The following is a 16245-nucleotide window of genomic DNA, read 5'->3' as shown; positions in this document are numbered from 1 at the left end:
TGACAGTTTACACACACAGTATTGCTTAAATGTGCCATTATATGTCTTGATAACACCGTATTCAATACTTAAACACTCACCCTAAATGCATGTACATATTTGTTAATGCATTGTGGTACAAAAGACTACACATACAAGGAATGACCCGTATCATTTAAACACGAGTTACTGGTGGAGATGACTACTATGGCTTGAATACGTCCCAGTATTCCCCCCTGATGATTCTGCCAGTTGTTAATTACCAATTATAAATCTAGGGTGGGACAAAAAGCTAATTCACATCCATAGAAAATGACAGGACATGGCTCCCCCTATCTGTGGATGGCCTAAGTACAGTAGACTTGTCATCTGACATAAAAGGCACACAACTAAGTAACACTGGTTTGTTATCTAGTAAACTACAAAATAAAAGATATCTAACATAACATTAGGCTACATCTTATACAGTACATTAGCATTACAAATATAATATCATTACCTAACGTCAGCTAATAACAAACTGAAGAAATCCAGTGTTATGCCTCTAAATAATGAATACTGTTAATGTAAATTTAAAAAAAAGTCTGGCCAATGTTTGCTCACCTATTTGCTGTGGGCAGTGGGGCCAGAGAATAATTTGCTGCTACTACTAGTATCGACAAGAGGATTAGTGCGGTCAGGCACTGATGTTGGATGAGGAGGTCTGTGGTGCAGTCATTGTTCCAGTTCATCCCAAAGGTGTTCCATGTGGTTGAGATCAGGGCTCTGTGCAGGACACTCGAGTTCTTCCAGTCCAACCTTAACACACCATGTCTTCATGGAGCTCAGTTTGTGCACAGGGGCATTATCATGCTGGATTTGCTTAGGATGGTACAATAAAGAAAAAGCATCCAGTGAGTAGCCTTTCTGCAGATGGAAACGCCTTGTTGAGAGAGAGGTCGATGCTGAATGGCCAGGCTTTTACAAGCTAACAGAAAGACTACACTAACTCAGATAACCCCTCTGTACAATTGTATTGAGTAGAAAAGCATCTCAGAATGCACAACACGCCGAACCTTGAGGCTGATGGGCTACATCAGCAGAAAAGCACGTCGGGTTCCAATTCTGTTAGTTAAGAACAGAAAGCTGAGGCAGTTGAAAACTGGACAGTTACAGACTGGAAAAATGTAGCCTAGTCTGATGAATCTCAATTTGTGCTGATGATAGGGTCAGATGATAGGGTCAGAATTTGGTGCCAACAGCATGAATCCATGAACTCAACCTGTCATGTACCTGTAGTGATTGCCCAGTTGTTAAGATGTTGGATTACTGATAGGAAGGTTATGAGTTCAAATCTCAGGACTGCTGAGCTGTCACTGTGGGGCCCTTGTGCAAGGCTCAACTGTTCAGCTGTATAAATGAGAGAAATGTAAGTGTCTCTGGATAAAGGCGTCTGCTGAATGCTGTAAATGTAAAATGTGTCAACAGTCCAGGCTGGTGGAGGTGGTGTGATGGTGTATGGAATGTTTTCTTGGCACACTTTGGGCCTGTTAATATCAATGAATCATCACTTGAATGCCACAGTCTATTTGAATATTGTTGCTGACCATGTGCATCCCTTCATGGCCACAATTTACTCATCTTCTAATGGCTACTTCCAGCATGATGATGCACCGTGTCACAAAGCAAAACTTGTCTCAAACTAGTTTCATGGACATGACAATGTTCGTTCAGTGTTCTGCAGCGGCCTTCCCAGTCACCCGACCTGAATCCAACCGAACACCTTTGGGATGTAGAAGAACGGGAGATTCACAGCAAGAAAGTGCACCGGAAAAATCTGCAGGAACTGTGTGATGCAATCATGTCAACATGGACCAGTTTCCAACATCTTCTAGAATCCATGACACGAAGAATTGAGCAAAGGGAGGCCGTACCCAATATTAGTATAGTGTTCCTAATAAAGTCCTCCATGAGTGTAAGTGATAACAGGATAACAGGAACTTGAACTACAAACAATTAAAAGCATGATGTGTCGCTGAATCAGTAAAAACAAACAAACAAACAAATAATGAAGCCTCCAGGACATGTTATTGGAACTTCTTAGTGGTAATGGCTCTCTGCATCACATCACACCACTCACTGATTATTTTCCTATAACAGCACACCCTGTCATGATTTATTCCTTACTTAACGCTGAAGATTTCATTTCTAACAGTTCCAACCGACGTTTCACATCTTGACAACTAGCCGTTAGGTGGCTTTTATTTTGACACCACTTCAGTAGCAGGTTGCCAGCCAGATCCCTGCTTTTTTTCTTTTTACCTGCTTGCTGCCGGACCTCCACCTTTTAAAAAAAAATAAAAATAATAAGGTAAAAAAACAAACTTCATTCATTTAATGCGTAACCTTTCCGGAATTTGTTGGACACCTCACAGACAATGAAAACAGCTCGTGCACTGTGGGCGACGTGTTTATGTTCTTCAGGGTGTTTGCTTTGGGATGACGCGGATTAGAGAAAACAAAACAAAACAGGCCGTTTAAATGACAAACCCAAACACTGTCGTGTCTAAACTCCTCGTTTAGCTGTGACAGGTGTATTTGACGCTTTAGCAGGTTTTCATTTGTCTGTGCTGTTGGTTGAGGTTTAGCCGATAAGCCTCGAGTGTAGAATTAACGGTGTCTGATACCGGTGTCTAATCTCCGTCACTCGGACACATCCGTGTTGTGGTCAGTAACAAACACTCTATTGTGACAGAAAAAGGTATAAAATGCACTAGCAAGACTTTGTTTTTGGGTTGGCATTTTAGAAATGGTCTATTCCTAAATCTTCTATATATCATTTAAATCGAAATCCATCAATATTCATCTTACACCAGAGGAAAGAAGTGAACTCCAGAGGACCACTGGGTATTTCTGAAAACTATAACAGGTGAAATGATGGATGGATGAAACCTGAGGTTTGAATGTTAACTCTGCTTGTGAATTAGTCAGTAAATGGTGTCTATATGGTGTAATCCTACTGAATTTGATCATCTTGGTGCTCTGACTCTCCTAGTTAACCTTCATGTTCAGTACAGTATTATAGACTATATGGCTAAAATGTTGTACACACCTGAACATCACACCCATACGTGCTTGGAGAACATCCCAGATTTCCAGGTTTGCTGTTATAATAAGCTCCACGTTTCTGGGAAGACGTTCCACTAGATTTTGGAGTGTGGCTGTGGGGATTTGTGTTCATTCAGATGCAAGAGCATTGTACGTATTGTTGGGTGAGGAGATCTGGGGTGTAGAAGGTGTTCAGTGGGGTTGAGGTCAGGGTTCTGTGCAAGACATGCGAGTTCATCCATTCCAACCTTGGAAAACCGTGTCTTCATGGAGCTCGCTTTGCGAACAGGGACATTTGTCGTGCTGGAACAGGTTTGAGCCTCTTAGTTCCATCCATCCAGCCATCCATCTATATTCTGTACCGCTCATCCTAGACAGGGTCGCGGGAGTCTGGAGTTTTTCCCAGGTAGTTCGGGGCACAAGGCAGGGGACACACTGGACTGGTTGCCAATCCATTATAGGGAACAATTGTATACACATTCACACACTGTTGAAAATTTGAGAATGCCAGTCAGCATACAGTGCATGTTTTTGGACTGGGGAGGAAACCGGTGTACCCGAAGTACGGGGAGAACACGCTAACTCCGTGCATACCGGGCAGAGGCGGGGTTTGAAACCCCAGCTACAGCATAAAAAAGACATTATATACAATTGTGTGCTTCTAACTTTGGAGCAACAGTTTGGGGAAGAATGGGTGATTTGGTCATGTGTCCACAAACTTTTGGCTATATAGTGTATTTCTAAAGGCTAGTGTCTATGTAAGGGCAAAGGTGCCTAACTGTAATCCTAGATTGTTCTGCTGAATCCATACATCCTACTCTGAGTCACCAGATTGAACTCGCAGATGAATAATTGCTGTCATCATACTTCATTTGCATGGAATCAAGAAAATCTCAGTTCAAATGTCACTTGTCACATTCTTGCTTTGCTGTTGTGAATGTAGGGTCAGGGGTGACAGGTCTGATTTGGTGGGATTGGTGGAATTTGTTCTCATATGTCATATCCCAGCTCAGATATGCCAAATGTCATTGTGCCCAAGCTGAGAGAAGTCTGGCTACATTGTGACTGGCAGGAGCTTTGGCCAATCAGGAGGGAGAGAGTGAGAGTGTAAGCAAAACAAATGAGAGAGTAATGAGAGAGTGAGTTAGAGGGTCTAATGTTATACCATAAGCGCTAAAATGATCCGAGACTAATTGAGTTTTGGCTTTTCTTCCTGGCCTGTTATTTAACAAAGGAAAACATATAATCATTGATATGATGCAGTTCTCTGTTAGGAAACATTTATGTAACATTTATGGAAGGAGTCTCGAGTGTCAGCACTTTGTAACAGTTCATAAGAGAGTTTTCAGTACAGAGGAGTTTACTCCAAACCTTGTCAAGCCACTTTTTTGTCTTATTAACTTCAACAGAGAGAATTCAAGAGAGGTTGGTGAGGGAACCCATGTTCACAGCTGCTATATCATAAGCGATGAGAGGACCTAGCTCGTCTTGGGACATTCCGCAACATTAAATGTAACTAAATGTTTAAAATGTGTGACGTGTCGTTCATTAATAAATTTTTAATCTTTGGCAGATTGCTGTGAAATAAATGGAATAACACGCTATTTTCTCTTTATGAAAATAATAATAATTTTAATATGAAAATCTGGTTTGCATGAATTTTATCACCGACCTCAGTCATGTCATGCATGAATTGCTGGAGTGTTTAATTTGTGAGAAGGTGGCGCGTGTGTGTACTTAATTACTCCTATTATACGCAGCGGTGCCAGTTTATTATCATGGTTTTAGATGGTTGTGTTTACTCAGTTTGTTGATTTTATTTCAGGATGGCTGAACCACCCCAGTCATGTGACTGTTTTGTATCTCTGCCACCCGGTTCTAAATTCGACCATGTGATATTTGGTAAGAATTCGGATCGACCAAGGGATGAGGTGCAGGAAGTGGTTTACTACCCTGCTGTCTCCCACGGCCCTGGTGCCACAGTGGAGGTAAGTGGATCCTTTTTCCGCTTTGCATGCCGCATGATAACATTTCTTAATTTGTACGATCTCGTCTACCATGCTACATCTACCCAGGTTGAAGGGTGAGGATTAACACATGCTTCTTCTCACATCTGAAGTTATCCTTCTCTTCTTTTCGAGTTGTTGCTCATGCAATGACATAAAGCAGCCGAATACACTGCGAGGAGATCACTAAACACTATGGGGAACTGCTCATGTTGACGCTAATGTTAAATTGCAGTATACTGTATATTTAACTCAACATGAACTATTTCTTTGCTTTCTTTTATACTATAAAATACTACATATGTGCAATGTGAGGACAGAACAGGGTGTGGGGAACAAATCTGTAAATACAGATGGGTGACTGATCAGTCCTTACATTTCCCCTCCAGTGCACATACATCTCAATCCCTCAAGTGGAGCAGACGCATGCGGTAGTGCTGAGCAGACCCGCCTGGCTGTGGGGGGCTGAGATGGGAGCCAACGAACACGGCGTGTGTATTGGGAATGAGGCCGTGTGGACCCGTGAACCTGTAAATCAGGAGGATGCGCTGCTCGGTATGGACCTGGTTCGGTGAGTCCTACCATGTGTTTTTTTTTATTTTTTTATTTTATCATCTTGGGTCTTTAATTATTTATGATGGAATAATACATTTCTTAATTAAAAACACATACAGTACATATATTACATCTGTACACCTGCTTGTCATGCAGTTTTCCAATCATGTGGCAGCAGCATAGTGCATAAAATCATGCAGGTACAGGTCAGGAGCTTAAGTTAATGTTCAATCTTCAGAATGAGGGAACAGTGTGATCTCTGTGACTTTGACCGTGGCATGAATGAAAATTCTTTTTTTTTTTTTTTGTCTTTAATTTATTTATTCATTTTCATATGGTGGCATGAATGAAAATTCTTTATTCTGATATTTTGAGATACTGTTTTTTTGATTTTCATGAGCTGTAAACCGTAATCATCAAGATTAAAACAAAAATAGGCTCGAAATATTTCACTTTATCTGTAATGAATCTAGAATATATGAAAGTCTCACTTTTTGAATTAAATTATGGGGAAAAAAACAAACTTTTCCACGATATTCAAGTTTTTTGAGAAACACCTGTACTGCGGTGGTCAGAAAAGAAAAGAAAATAGGAGCAATTAATAATTGCTTCAGGAGTGGGCAGGACCAAAATTACAACTCAAAAAGGAAACTAATAAAGATTAAAGAACAACAGAAAAATGAGAAAAGCTTAACAATTCCTCAAATAAAATGATAGCAAGTACCGACAGGCCTCCCCACAACAATCTGCTTACACTGTTTAGACTTATAACAAACTACATGTTTAAACTGCTACAGTATCACAGCTGAAAACAGAAAACCCACGTAACAGCATGCCCAAGGTCAGGAAAGAAAGGAATATCTCTCCATGCTGTATCTTTTTTCAGATTTATATCATATACACATGGCACTGCAGTCCAGGTGCGGACTGAACAGAGTATTTGAAAAGTATATATACTGTAGCAGAGATGATAAACTTCTAGGGAAATATAGGGACAGCACATACACAAGACAATGCAACAACCTACAGTACATGTCCCTGGATGTAACACATTGTATAAACTTTGTGTGGTTACAGTTGAGGTCAAAAGGGTTAGAATTTCACTCAAACATCTCAAAAATTTCCAGTGGGTCAAAAGTTTACCTACACCAAGTGACTGTCTCTTCAAACAGTATGGAAGATTCCAGAAATTGATTTAATGGCTTTTAGAAGTTCCTGATTGGCCAATATTTGTAATTAGGAGTTAATTGGGAGTGCAGCTGTGACACTGTTTTGTAGAGTCGGACGCTGCGTCCGAAATCGTGTACCGTGACAGTACCTACTGCACAGATGTGTGTGTGTGTGTGTAGTATGAATACAATCCCGGGCATACTATGTGACCTTTAACGTCATCATAAACACAAAAATCTTAAAGGGACCACCAGATTAAGGAAGTTAACTGAATTAGTAATTTAATGTGGGCGGGGTTAACAGGCTGAGGTAAATTCGTTGCCGTTTTCTTGGTTTTCTTGTTTAAACCTTCAACAAGGTAACAATTTATTCAGGTATTGTTAAACAAGTCCTGTTTAACCAAGGTTTAATACTTAAAAAGAGCTGACACGCTGTCTTCCGCCATTTTTTTTTCTGAGCTCGTCCGCACCATTCCCGTTGCAGTGTGGGATTTTGTTGGTTGCACACTGCAAAATCTCGCCGGAAGCAGTACGCCATCCGGGTAATTCTCACTTACTGAGAATTCGGACATACTACTGGTGTTCTGCTTGATTTTATTTAAGTAAAGCAATTAAAAGGCAATGCTACCAAATATTGACAAAATGCATGTAAACTTGTGACCCACTGAAAATCCATCCATCCATTTTCTGTACCACTTACCCTACACAGGGTCACGTAGGGAGCCTGGAGTTTATTCCAGGGTAATCGGGACACAAGGCGGGGGACACCCTGGACGGGGTGCCAGCCTATCGCAGGGCACAGTAACACACACATTCACACACTATGGACAATTTGGAAATACCAATCAGCCTACAACTCATGTCTTTGGACTGGAGGAGGAAACCAGAGTACCCAGAGGAAACTCCTGAAGCATGGGGAGAACATGCAAATTCCGCTAACACAGGGCGGAGATGGGATTTGAAACTCCAACCCCGCAGGTGTGAGGCAAACGTGTTAACCACTGAGCCACTGTGCTGCCCTTCACTACAAATCTGATATAGTAAATGAAAGTTAGAATAAATCTGTTTCACACTACTATGAAATGTGTGGAGGTGTGAAAATCCCAGTTTGAATGTCTTTAGCCTAGGTGTATATAAACCCTTCGCCTCAGCTGTAGGTTAGGTGTGTAAGAACGGAGAATAAAATTTGTGTACTGTGTGTGTGTGTGTGCTCAGTTTGGCTCTGGAGCGTGGTGACAGTGCGTGGGCTGCTCTGTGTGTGATCACGGAGCTGCTACAACAGTATGGTCAGGGTGGAGCATGCAGAGAGGATCCTGAACACTTCAGCTACCAGAATACCTTCCTGCTGGCTGATCGCCAAGAAGCCTGGGTCCTCGAGACTGCTGGGAAACTCTGGGCTGCTCAGAAAATCACAGGTCAGAGATCAATTGCCGTTCTGCTTCCTTTATTAAGACATCCGACCTGAAGTTTTTATTTTTTTATTTTTTTTTAGCATTAAGATATCTGCTTTATCGTACAAATAAATGTACTAATACCGTTGATTCCTCTGTTGAGTAACTACTCAGTAAATCAAAGAGATTGAATTGGTGTGAATCTGCACCATGACGACAATATGCTCCCTACAGCATCTTTTCTCTAAACGTTTAAGATTTGCTGTCTGTTACATTTGATAACAGTGAAGGTAATAGTTTTATTCACATCTGTTTTTTTTTCCCCATCAGTGAGAGAGTTCTACAGCTTAGTGTTATTGACGCTCAGCACCACCAGTATCCTCCCTTTCAGTAAAGAACACAAAAGCTATTTAAGTGCTAATAGCTCCCCCTTATTGAGACAATTCAGCCTGCTAAACATGAGCTGATTACAAATTACAAACCAGGAGACTCATTTATCAACCGTGCGTATGGATAGTTTTGTGTGTAAACTTTTATTTCCATGCATATGAAAGTATGTAGTGATTTATCAAGTCATTGACGTGCGTGTGGATGTCTGTATATTTACAGCTACTACTGTCTCCGTGCATGCAGAAAGCGCTAGTGGTAGAAAAACGTAATTGCACTTAATAATGTCGGCGTACTTGACAGCAATTGCTGACTCTGTTGCTCACAAATAGATGCAGACAAGAAAATATCTTGAAAATAGTGATCTAGTATTTCCTATTATATGATTACAGTAAACCACATATATAACAATAATAATAATAATAATATGTTTAATTTATATAGCCCTTTCCAGGGCTCAGGGATGCTTTACAATACAATGATAGATAAACAATGAACAATCATGGACAAGCACACAATGTGAAAAACAATGAGCACCCAAACAGAAAAGAAATTTTCTTTATGCATTTATAGTCACTGAGATGTGACTATAAATGCATTATAACAGATTAGAACAGATAACGCTGAGAAAACAGATACGTTTTAAAGTTTTAAGTTTAGATTTGAACTCAGATGGATGCAATGCTGCGAAGAGTGAGAGAATTCCAGATTTTAGGTGCTACAACACTGAAAGACCTGCCACCCGTGGTTGAGAGACGAAAGCTAGGGACAGAGAGAAGTCCAAGCCCAGAGGATCAGAAAGAGCGGGGCGAGATGTAGGAGAGAAGCAGTGCACTAAGATCGAAAGGTGCCAAACCGGGAAGTGATTTAAATGTGAGCAGGATTATTTTATATTAAATGCGAAATGAAACCGGTAGCCAATGCAGTTCAGACAGGGTTGGAGTAATGTGAGCTGATTGGAGTAATACGAGTTATAAATTTACTTCTAAAACAGCTTTTACTCATTTTAAGCTTGTTCTGTAGATAATAATTGTAAGCATTTATTTTTTTAGAAAGAAGCAAAATGATCTGCCAATTGAACGAGCATGGAACAAGTAAAGGCATCTAAAAGCAGGATGAATAACCTTATATTTGATTTAGAATAATCTCCTAATAGGAAATGGTAGATAAATTTGATGTAATTTCACTTGTTTTTGCAGTGTTCATATTTCTCACACCACAATACATTTGCATGATATTTTAAGTACAGCAGTGTAACAGACAACAATAAAGAGGGGAAACATTTTACTTTATTTTAACTTTAATTTTTATACTATAGATAGATAGTTTTTTGTTTTTTTTTTGAAGACTAATGCACACTCCTGGACTAATATTGTTCCAGTGACTTACATTTGGCTTTACATAAGTCAATAAAAAAAAAAGCTGCTTAAAATTAAGTGATATTGAATTAATTTTTTTAAATTTCATTTAATGTTTTTTTTACATGTCAACAAAAACTATTTAATTATAATTTTACTTTTAATTTTAGTTTTAAATATAGATTTTTTTTTACATAAGTCAATAATAAAGTTGCCTAGAATTAAATGTTTAATTACATTTTTTAAATAAAATTTTAATTAAATGTTTAATTTAATATACTTCATTAATTTACTCTTGTTTTCATCAGAGCACAAGAGAACACTTTCGTAACTGTTTTATGCATAAATTACACCTTTTCCTCCACTGAAACTGTTCTAAACCTTTTTATTTAATTTCATGTTTTTGTGCACACCATTTAAACCATTTATGAAGGCACCAAATATAAAATCTTTTCAGCAATCGCGGACACCACCACCTCATAACTCCACTAAAATGTATTTTTAACCCTCTCAATTTATTTCTTTCCTTGGATCTTAGATGAATGCTTTCCTTTCATTATTATTATTATTATTATTATTATTATTATTATTTGATAATTTGTTTAATAACTCTAGTGTACTTGGTGGTGCAGAGAAACTTCTGGATCTAGTCAGAGTGACACATCTGTACATTCAGAAAACAAACCAATGTCCTTTTTCTTTCTGCCAGAGGGAGTGAAGAACATCTCCAACCAGCTGACGATAGGCACGGTGATCTCTGCGGAGCATCCGGAGCTGCGCAGTAGCGCTCAGTCTCAGGGCTGGTGGAACGGAGAGGATGAGTTTAGCTTCACGGCAGCGTTTAGCCCAGACGACCCCCCTGCTAGAATGGAACTGGCCAAGCAGCGTTATAAAGGCGGCACGGCACTGCTTCAGGAACACAATGGTGCGTGAGCTGTTTCCAGCCTCTATACATTTCACTTACAGGTTACTGTATATACATTGGATATAAAAAGTCTACACACCCCTGTTAAATGGCAGGTTTTTGTGATGTAAAAAAAATTAAACCAAGATAAATCATGTCAGAACCTTTTCTACATTTATAGTGAAATTTTAACCTGTTAATTAAAGTGAAAAACAATAAGAATTGTTTTAGGGGAAAAGAAAAATAACAAATAAAGATCACCCCACAGGTTTTTGATTGGATTTAGGTCTGGGCCATTACAAAACCCTGAACGTGTTTTGGTGAAGCCATTCCTTTGTTGATCTGAAGGTTTGCTTTGGGTCGTTGTCATGCTTAAAGGTGAAATTCCTCTTCATCTTAAATGTTTGAGTAGAAGCCTTACGGTTTTGTTCCAAAATTGACTGGTATTTGGAGCTATTCATTGTTCCGTCCATCCTGATTAAAGCCCTAGTTATAGCCGAAAAAAAACAGCCCCAAAGTATGATGCTGCCACCACCATGCTTCCCCATATGGATGGTGATGTTTTGGTGATGTGCTGTGTTTTTTTTTTTTGTGCCAAACATACAGTATCTCACAAAAGTAAGTACACCCCTCATATTTTTGTAAATATTTGATTATGTCTTTTCATGTGACAACACTGAAGAAATGACACTTTGCTGCAATGTAAAGTAGTGAGTGTACAGCTTGTATAACAGTGTAAATTTGCTGTCCCCTCAAAATAACTCCACACACAGCCATTAATGTCTAAACCGCCGGCAACAAAAGTGAGTACACCCCTAACTGAAAATGTCCAAATTGGGCCCAAAGTGTCAATATTTTGTGTGGCCACCATTATTTTCCAGCACTGCCTTAACCCTCTTGGGCATGGAGTTCACCAGAGCTTCACAGGTTGCCACTGGAGTCCTCTTCCTCTCCTCCATGACGACATCACGGAGCTGGTGGATGTTAGAGACCTTGTGCTCCTCCACCTTCCATTTGAGGATGCCCCACAGATGCTCAATAGGGTTTAGGTCTGGAGACATGCTTGGCCAGTCCATCACCTTCACCCTCAGCTTCTTTAGCAAGGCAGTGGTCATCTTGGAGGTATGTTTGGGGTCATTATAATGCTGCAATACTGCCCTGCAGCCCAGTCGCCGAAGGGAGGGGATCATGCTCTGCTTCGGTATGTCACAGTACATGTTGGCATTCTTGGTTCCCTCAATGAACTGTAGCTCCCCAGTGCCGGCAACACTCATGCAGCCCCAGACCATGACACTCCCACCACCATGCTTGACTGTAGGCAAGACACACTTGTCTTTGTACTCCTCACCTGGTTGCCACCACACACGCTTGACACCATCTGAACCAAATAAGTTTATCTTGGTCTCATCAGACCACAGGACATGGTTCCAGTAATCCATGTCCTTAGTCTGCTTGTCTTCAGCAAACTGTTTGTGGGCTTTCTTGTGCATCATCTTTAGAAGAGGCTTCCTTCTGGGACGACAGCCATGCAGACCAATTTGATGCAGTGTGCGGCGTATGGTCTGAGCACTGACAGGCTGACCCCCCACCCCTTCAACCTCTGCAGCAATGCTGGCAGCACTCATACGTCTATTTCCCAAAGACAACCTCTGGATATGACGCTGAGCACGTGCACTCAACTTCTTTGGTCAACCATGGCGAGGCCTGTTCTGAGTGGAACTTGTCCTGTTAAACCGCTGTATGGTCTTGGCCACTGTGCTGCAGCTCAGTGTCAGGGTCTTGGCAATCTTCTTATAGCCTAGGCCATCTTTATGTAGAGCAACAATTCTTTTTTTCAGATCCTCAGAGAGTTCTTTGCCATGAAGTGCCATGTTGAACTTCCAGTGACCAGTATGAGGGAGTGTGAGACCTTGTAACACTAACAAGTCACATGACACCGGGGAGGGAAAATGGCTAATTGGGCCCAATTTGGACATTTTCAGTTAGGGGTGTACTCACTTTTGTTGCCAGTGGTTTAGACATTAATGACTGTGTGTTGAGTTATTTTGAGAGGACAGCAAATTTACACTGTTATACAAGCTGTACACTCACTACTTTGCATTGTAGCAAAGTGTCATTTCTTCAGTGTTGTCACATGAAAAGATATAATCAAATATTTACAAAAATGTGAGGGGTGTACTCACTTTTGTGAGATACTGTATCTTTAGGAATTATGGCCAAAAAGTTCACCTTTGGTCTCATCAGACCATAACACACTAACACAATATTCCTCATGGTTTTGGGAGATTGGATGTATTTTTTAATGTATTTTTTTTTGGTTTAAAAAAGGCTTCTGTCTTGCCACCCTACCCCATAGCCCAGCGATATGACGAATTCGGGAGATTGTTGTCACATGTAGGGAGCATCAGTACTTGCCAGAAATTGCTGCAGTTCTTGTAATGTTGCTGTAGGCCTCTTGGCAGCCTCCCTGACCAGTTCTCATCAATTTTAGAGGGATGTCCTGTTCTTAGTAGTGTCGCTGTCATGCCATATTTTCTTCACTTGTGGATTATTGTCTTTACAGTGTTCCATGTTATATCCAATGCCTTGAAATTTTTTTGTAATCCTCTCCTGATTGATATTTTTCTTGCATCATACATGCAGACTGTGTTCTAAAATGCATGTGTTCCCATGCGTGTCCCCATGCGTGTCCCCGTATGTGTCCCCGTACGTGTCTGTGTGTGTCCCCGTGCATGTCCATGTGTGTGTGTCCCCGTATGTGTCCACGTGTGTGTTCGTGTGCGTGTCCCCGTTTGTCTTTGCGTGTCCGTTTGTCCGTCCCTTTCTGTATGTGTCTGTGTCCCTGTGTGTCCATGTCCGTGTGTGTCCGTGTGTGTCCCCGTGCATGTGTGTCCATCCCCGTGCATGTGTCCGTGTCCGTGTCCATTTCCATCCGTGTGTGTCCCTGTGTCCCTGTGTGTTTGTTTCCCCGTGCGTGTCCGTGTATATCCATGTATGTCCGTGTGTGTCCGTGTCCATGTCCGTGCGTGTGTCATCCCGTGTGTCTCTGTGTGCGTGTGTGCGTGTGTGCGTGTGTGTGTGCGCGCGCGCGCGTCTGCAGGCTCTGTAACGGCAGAGGTGATGATGAGCATCCTGAGGGACAAGCCCAGCGGCATCTGCATGGATTCAGCAGGTTTCCGCACCACAGGCAGCATGGTTTCCATCCTCCCACGAGATCCCAGCATGCCCTGCATTCACTTCTTCACTGCCACCCCAGATCCCTCCAGGTTGCTGTCTCAAGAATACTTCACACCATTCTGCTAATGATGCTAATAACAGCATTTCTGTAGCAGCGCTCCATGTTAATAGTGATATTGCTCATAACCTGTGTTAGTTCAAGCTGAGGTTGCTTTATGTTCAGTTCTTACAGTTTATCCCATGAGGATGTTTCACCGTAGCCTTCCTAACCCTACAGGTCTGTTTTCAAGCCGTTCATCTTCTCGGAGAGCATTCGCCCCGTTACTATGGTGATGTCTCCACAGTATGGTTCAGATGATCCTGTGAAGACTCTGCCTCGATTCCAGCGTCAGGTGGACAGGAAGCACGAGCTTTACCGTGCTCACCAGGCTGCTGTGGAGGCAAATCCGGTGAGAAGTCATATCCTGAACTGGGAACATGTTTCTGATTCCTCAGAGATGCAGATTATGAGAACAAGATGAAGCAGTGCATTAAGCCAAAGTAAAGCGATAATTTGCTTCCATTTGCATGGTCATTAAGTGTGTTTGTGTGTGTGTGTGTGTGTTGGTGACTCAGGATGGAGTGTCTCTACAGGAGACTATGCGCTTCTTAGAGTCCCAGTGTCTGCAGGAGATTGAAGCCATGCTCAGGGGGGAGGTGGAGGGCCAGGAGCTCGGCGATCTCTTCTTCGACTGCGTGGACACAGAGATAAAGTTCTACCAGTGAGGCAGAGCAGGTAAATATATACACTTTCCAAACTGCCGGTCAGTTACTATGAAGCAGGGGTGCTTAACCCTGCTGCTTAACAGAGCTAAATAATTATAGGATCATCATACAAAGTTGAACAACATCTAGCAATTACGATACTTTGACCCGCTGCTGCACCAATATGGAGAAGCCAGAAAGCTCTGAGTTTCTGCTGTGTCAGTTATTTGTAGACCAAATGTGGGAGAAAAACATTAATCAGCATACTAGCATACAGATAATCTGGCAAACTTGGATGTAAGCCATGACTGCTCAGAGCTATTTTGCATTCTTGACATAACAGTAGTAACAGTAGAATCAGTAGAAAAGAAAAAAAAAAGAGTGGTGAAACATTTGGACAGAACTACAGCTACCGCCTTTAACATGCTGCTGTTTCTGCTGTTTTGCAGTTGTCGTGTGAATGTCGCTAGTGCTTGCTGATCTGCTCCGGAGAGGGACGGGACCAGCCTGTCTGCTCCGATACACCTCACTTAGCTCTCCCGAAGCAATGCAACACATCGTGATGTCTGTTAACATGCCACTACATTAAGTGTAACTGTATAAAACAGGTACTAGATGTTCATGCCCCATAATCATGTGTAATTGTCGCACCAGGCGGTCATGTACTATACGCACCACATTAATGAGTAAGTGATGGATTACTAAGGTGTGTGTGTAGAGAATAGAGTATGTGAGAAAAGAATAGCGGAGACGTACTCTGATCATTTCTGTGCACGTTCACGAGGAGTCGGCTGCCTGGCTGGTCCTCAGAGGAGAATGTGAATAAAGATAACAACTTTACACTGGATTTCTGCTGCTTTGCTTATTCACTGGCATATCTACCATGTGGTACAGCATATATCAGCGATTGCCGATACTTTCCTACGATCTCGGTTCCTGCTGTATTCAGTTCCAGCAGACCTGATCGAGCTAATCAAGCACAGTGATTATCTGAAACAGGAGAGTAGGATCAGGGCTGGTAATCGCTGCAGTTAATATTCACGGCCAGTTGGAAATGTATATAATCTTTATGAGGTACTGTACTGTATGTGCACGAGAGCAGACTGAGCCAAATCACAACACTAGGGACTCTCATGAGCTACATCTAACAACAAGCTCAACAAAACACAAACAATATTTTGAGAAAGACACTTAATATCGTAAGAGACACCTAGTAAAAATGGACGATGCTACGACATGCTTTATATATAAGAAATAAAACACAGCTGGTGTGATGCTTTTATCTCCCTGAAATTGATTCTCTTCCCATAACAGCATGCTCTGAAAGTGTTTAATGTCTTTTAAACCACAGCAGTTTCCCAACACTAACGTTTTTAGTTGTTATAAAATTTTTAAAATGACGCATCATACTTTTTGCCTGTTTATAGTTATGTTTGTTGTTGTTGTTGAACTTCTGTGAAACACTTTAGCTTCTGTTATCACTCGTGT

General features: G+C 41.3%; 1 protein-coding gene across 4 annotated transcripts; it reads left to right on the top strand.

Moving 5' to 3' along the window:
* The first annotated feature begins 2236 nt into the window (after window positions 1-2236).
* Window positions 2237-15604, top strand: scrn2 (secernin 2). Of its 4 annotated transcripts, XM_053613667.1 has the most exons (10): window positions 2258-2329; window positions 4476-4578; window positions 4892-5054; window positions 5462-5643; window positions 8012-8211; window positions 10642-10857; window positions 13937-14102; window positions 14291-14462; window positions 14629-14788; window positions 15207-15604. In XM_053613667.1, coding segments are annotated over exons 2-9 (1251 nt in total). In that variant the 5' UTR covers window positions 2258-2329; window positions 4476-4576; the 3' UTR covers window positions 14779-14788; window positions 15207-15604. The 4 variants fall into 4 exon arrangements, with proteins under 4 accessions (XP_053469643.1, XP_053469642.1, XP_053469640.1 ...); XM_053613668.1 differs by lacking the exon at window positions 4476-4578 and having other exon boundaries at window positions 2237-2329; XM_053613665.1 differs by lacking the exon at window positions 2258-2329 and having other exon boundaries at window positions 4026-4578.
* The last annotated feature ends 641 nt before the right edge of the window (window positions 15605-16245 follow it).

Source organism: Ictalurus furcatus, chromosome 25, assembly GCF_023375685.1.
Source record: "Ictalurus furcatus strain D&B chromosome 25, Billie_1.0, whole genome shotgun sequence".
NCBI lineage: Eukaryota > Metazoa > Chordata > Actinopteri > Siluriformes > Ictaluridae > Ictalurus > Ictalurus furcatus.
The sequence above is the reverse complement of the archived record's forward strand: the minus strand, read 5'-3'. Positions and strand labels throughout refer to the sequence as shown.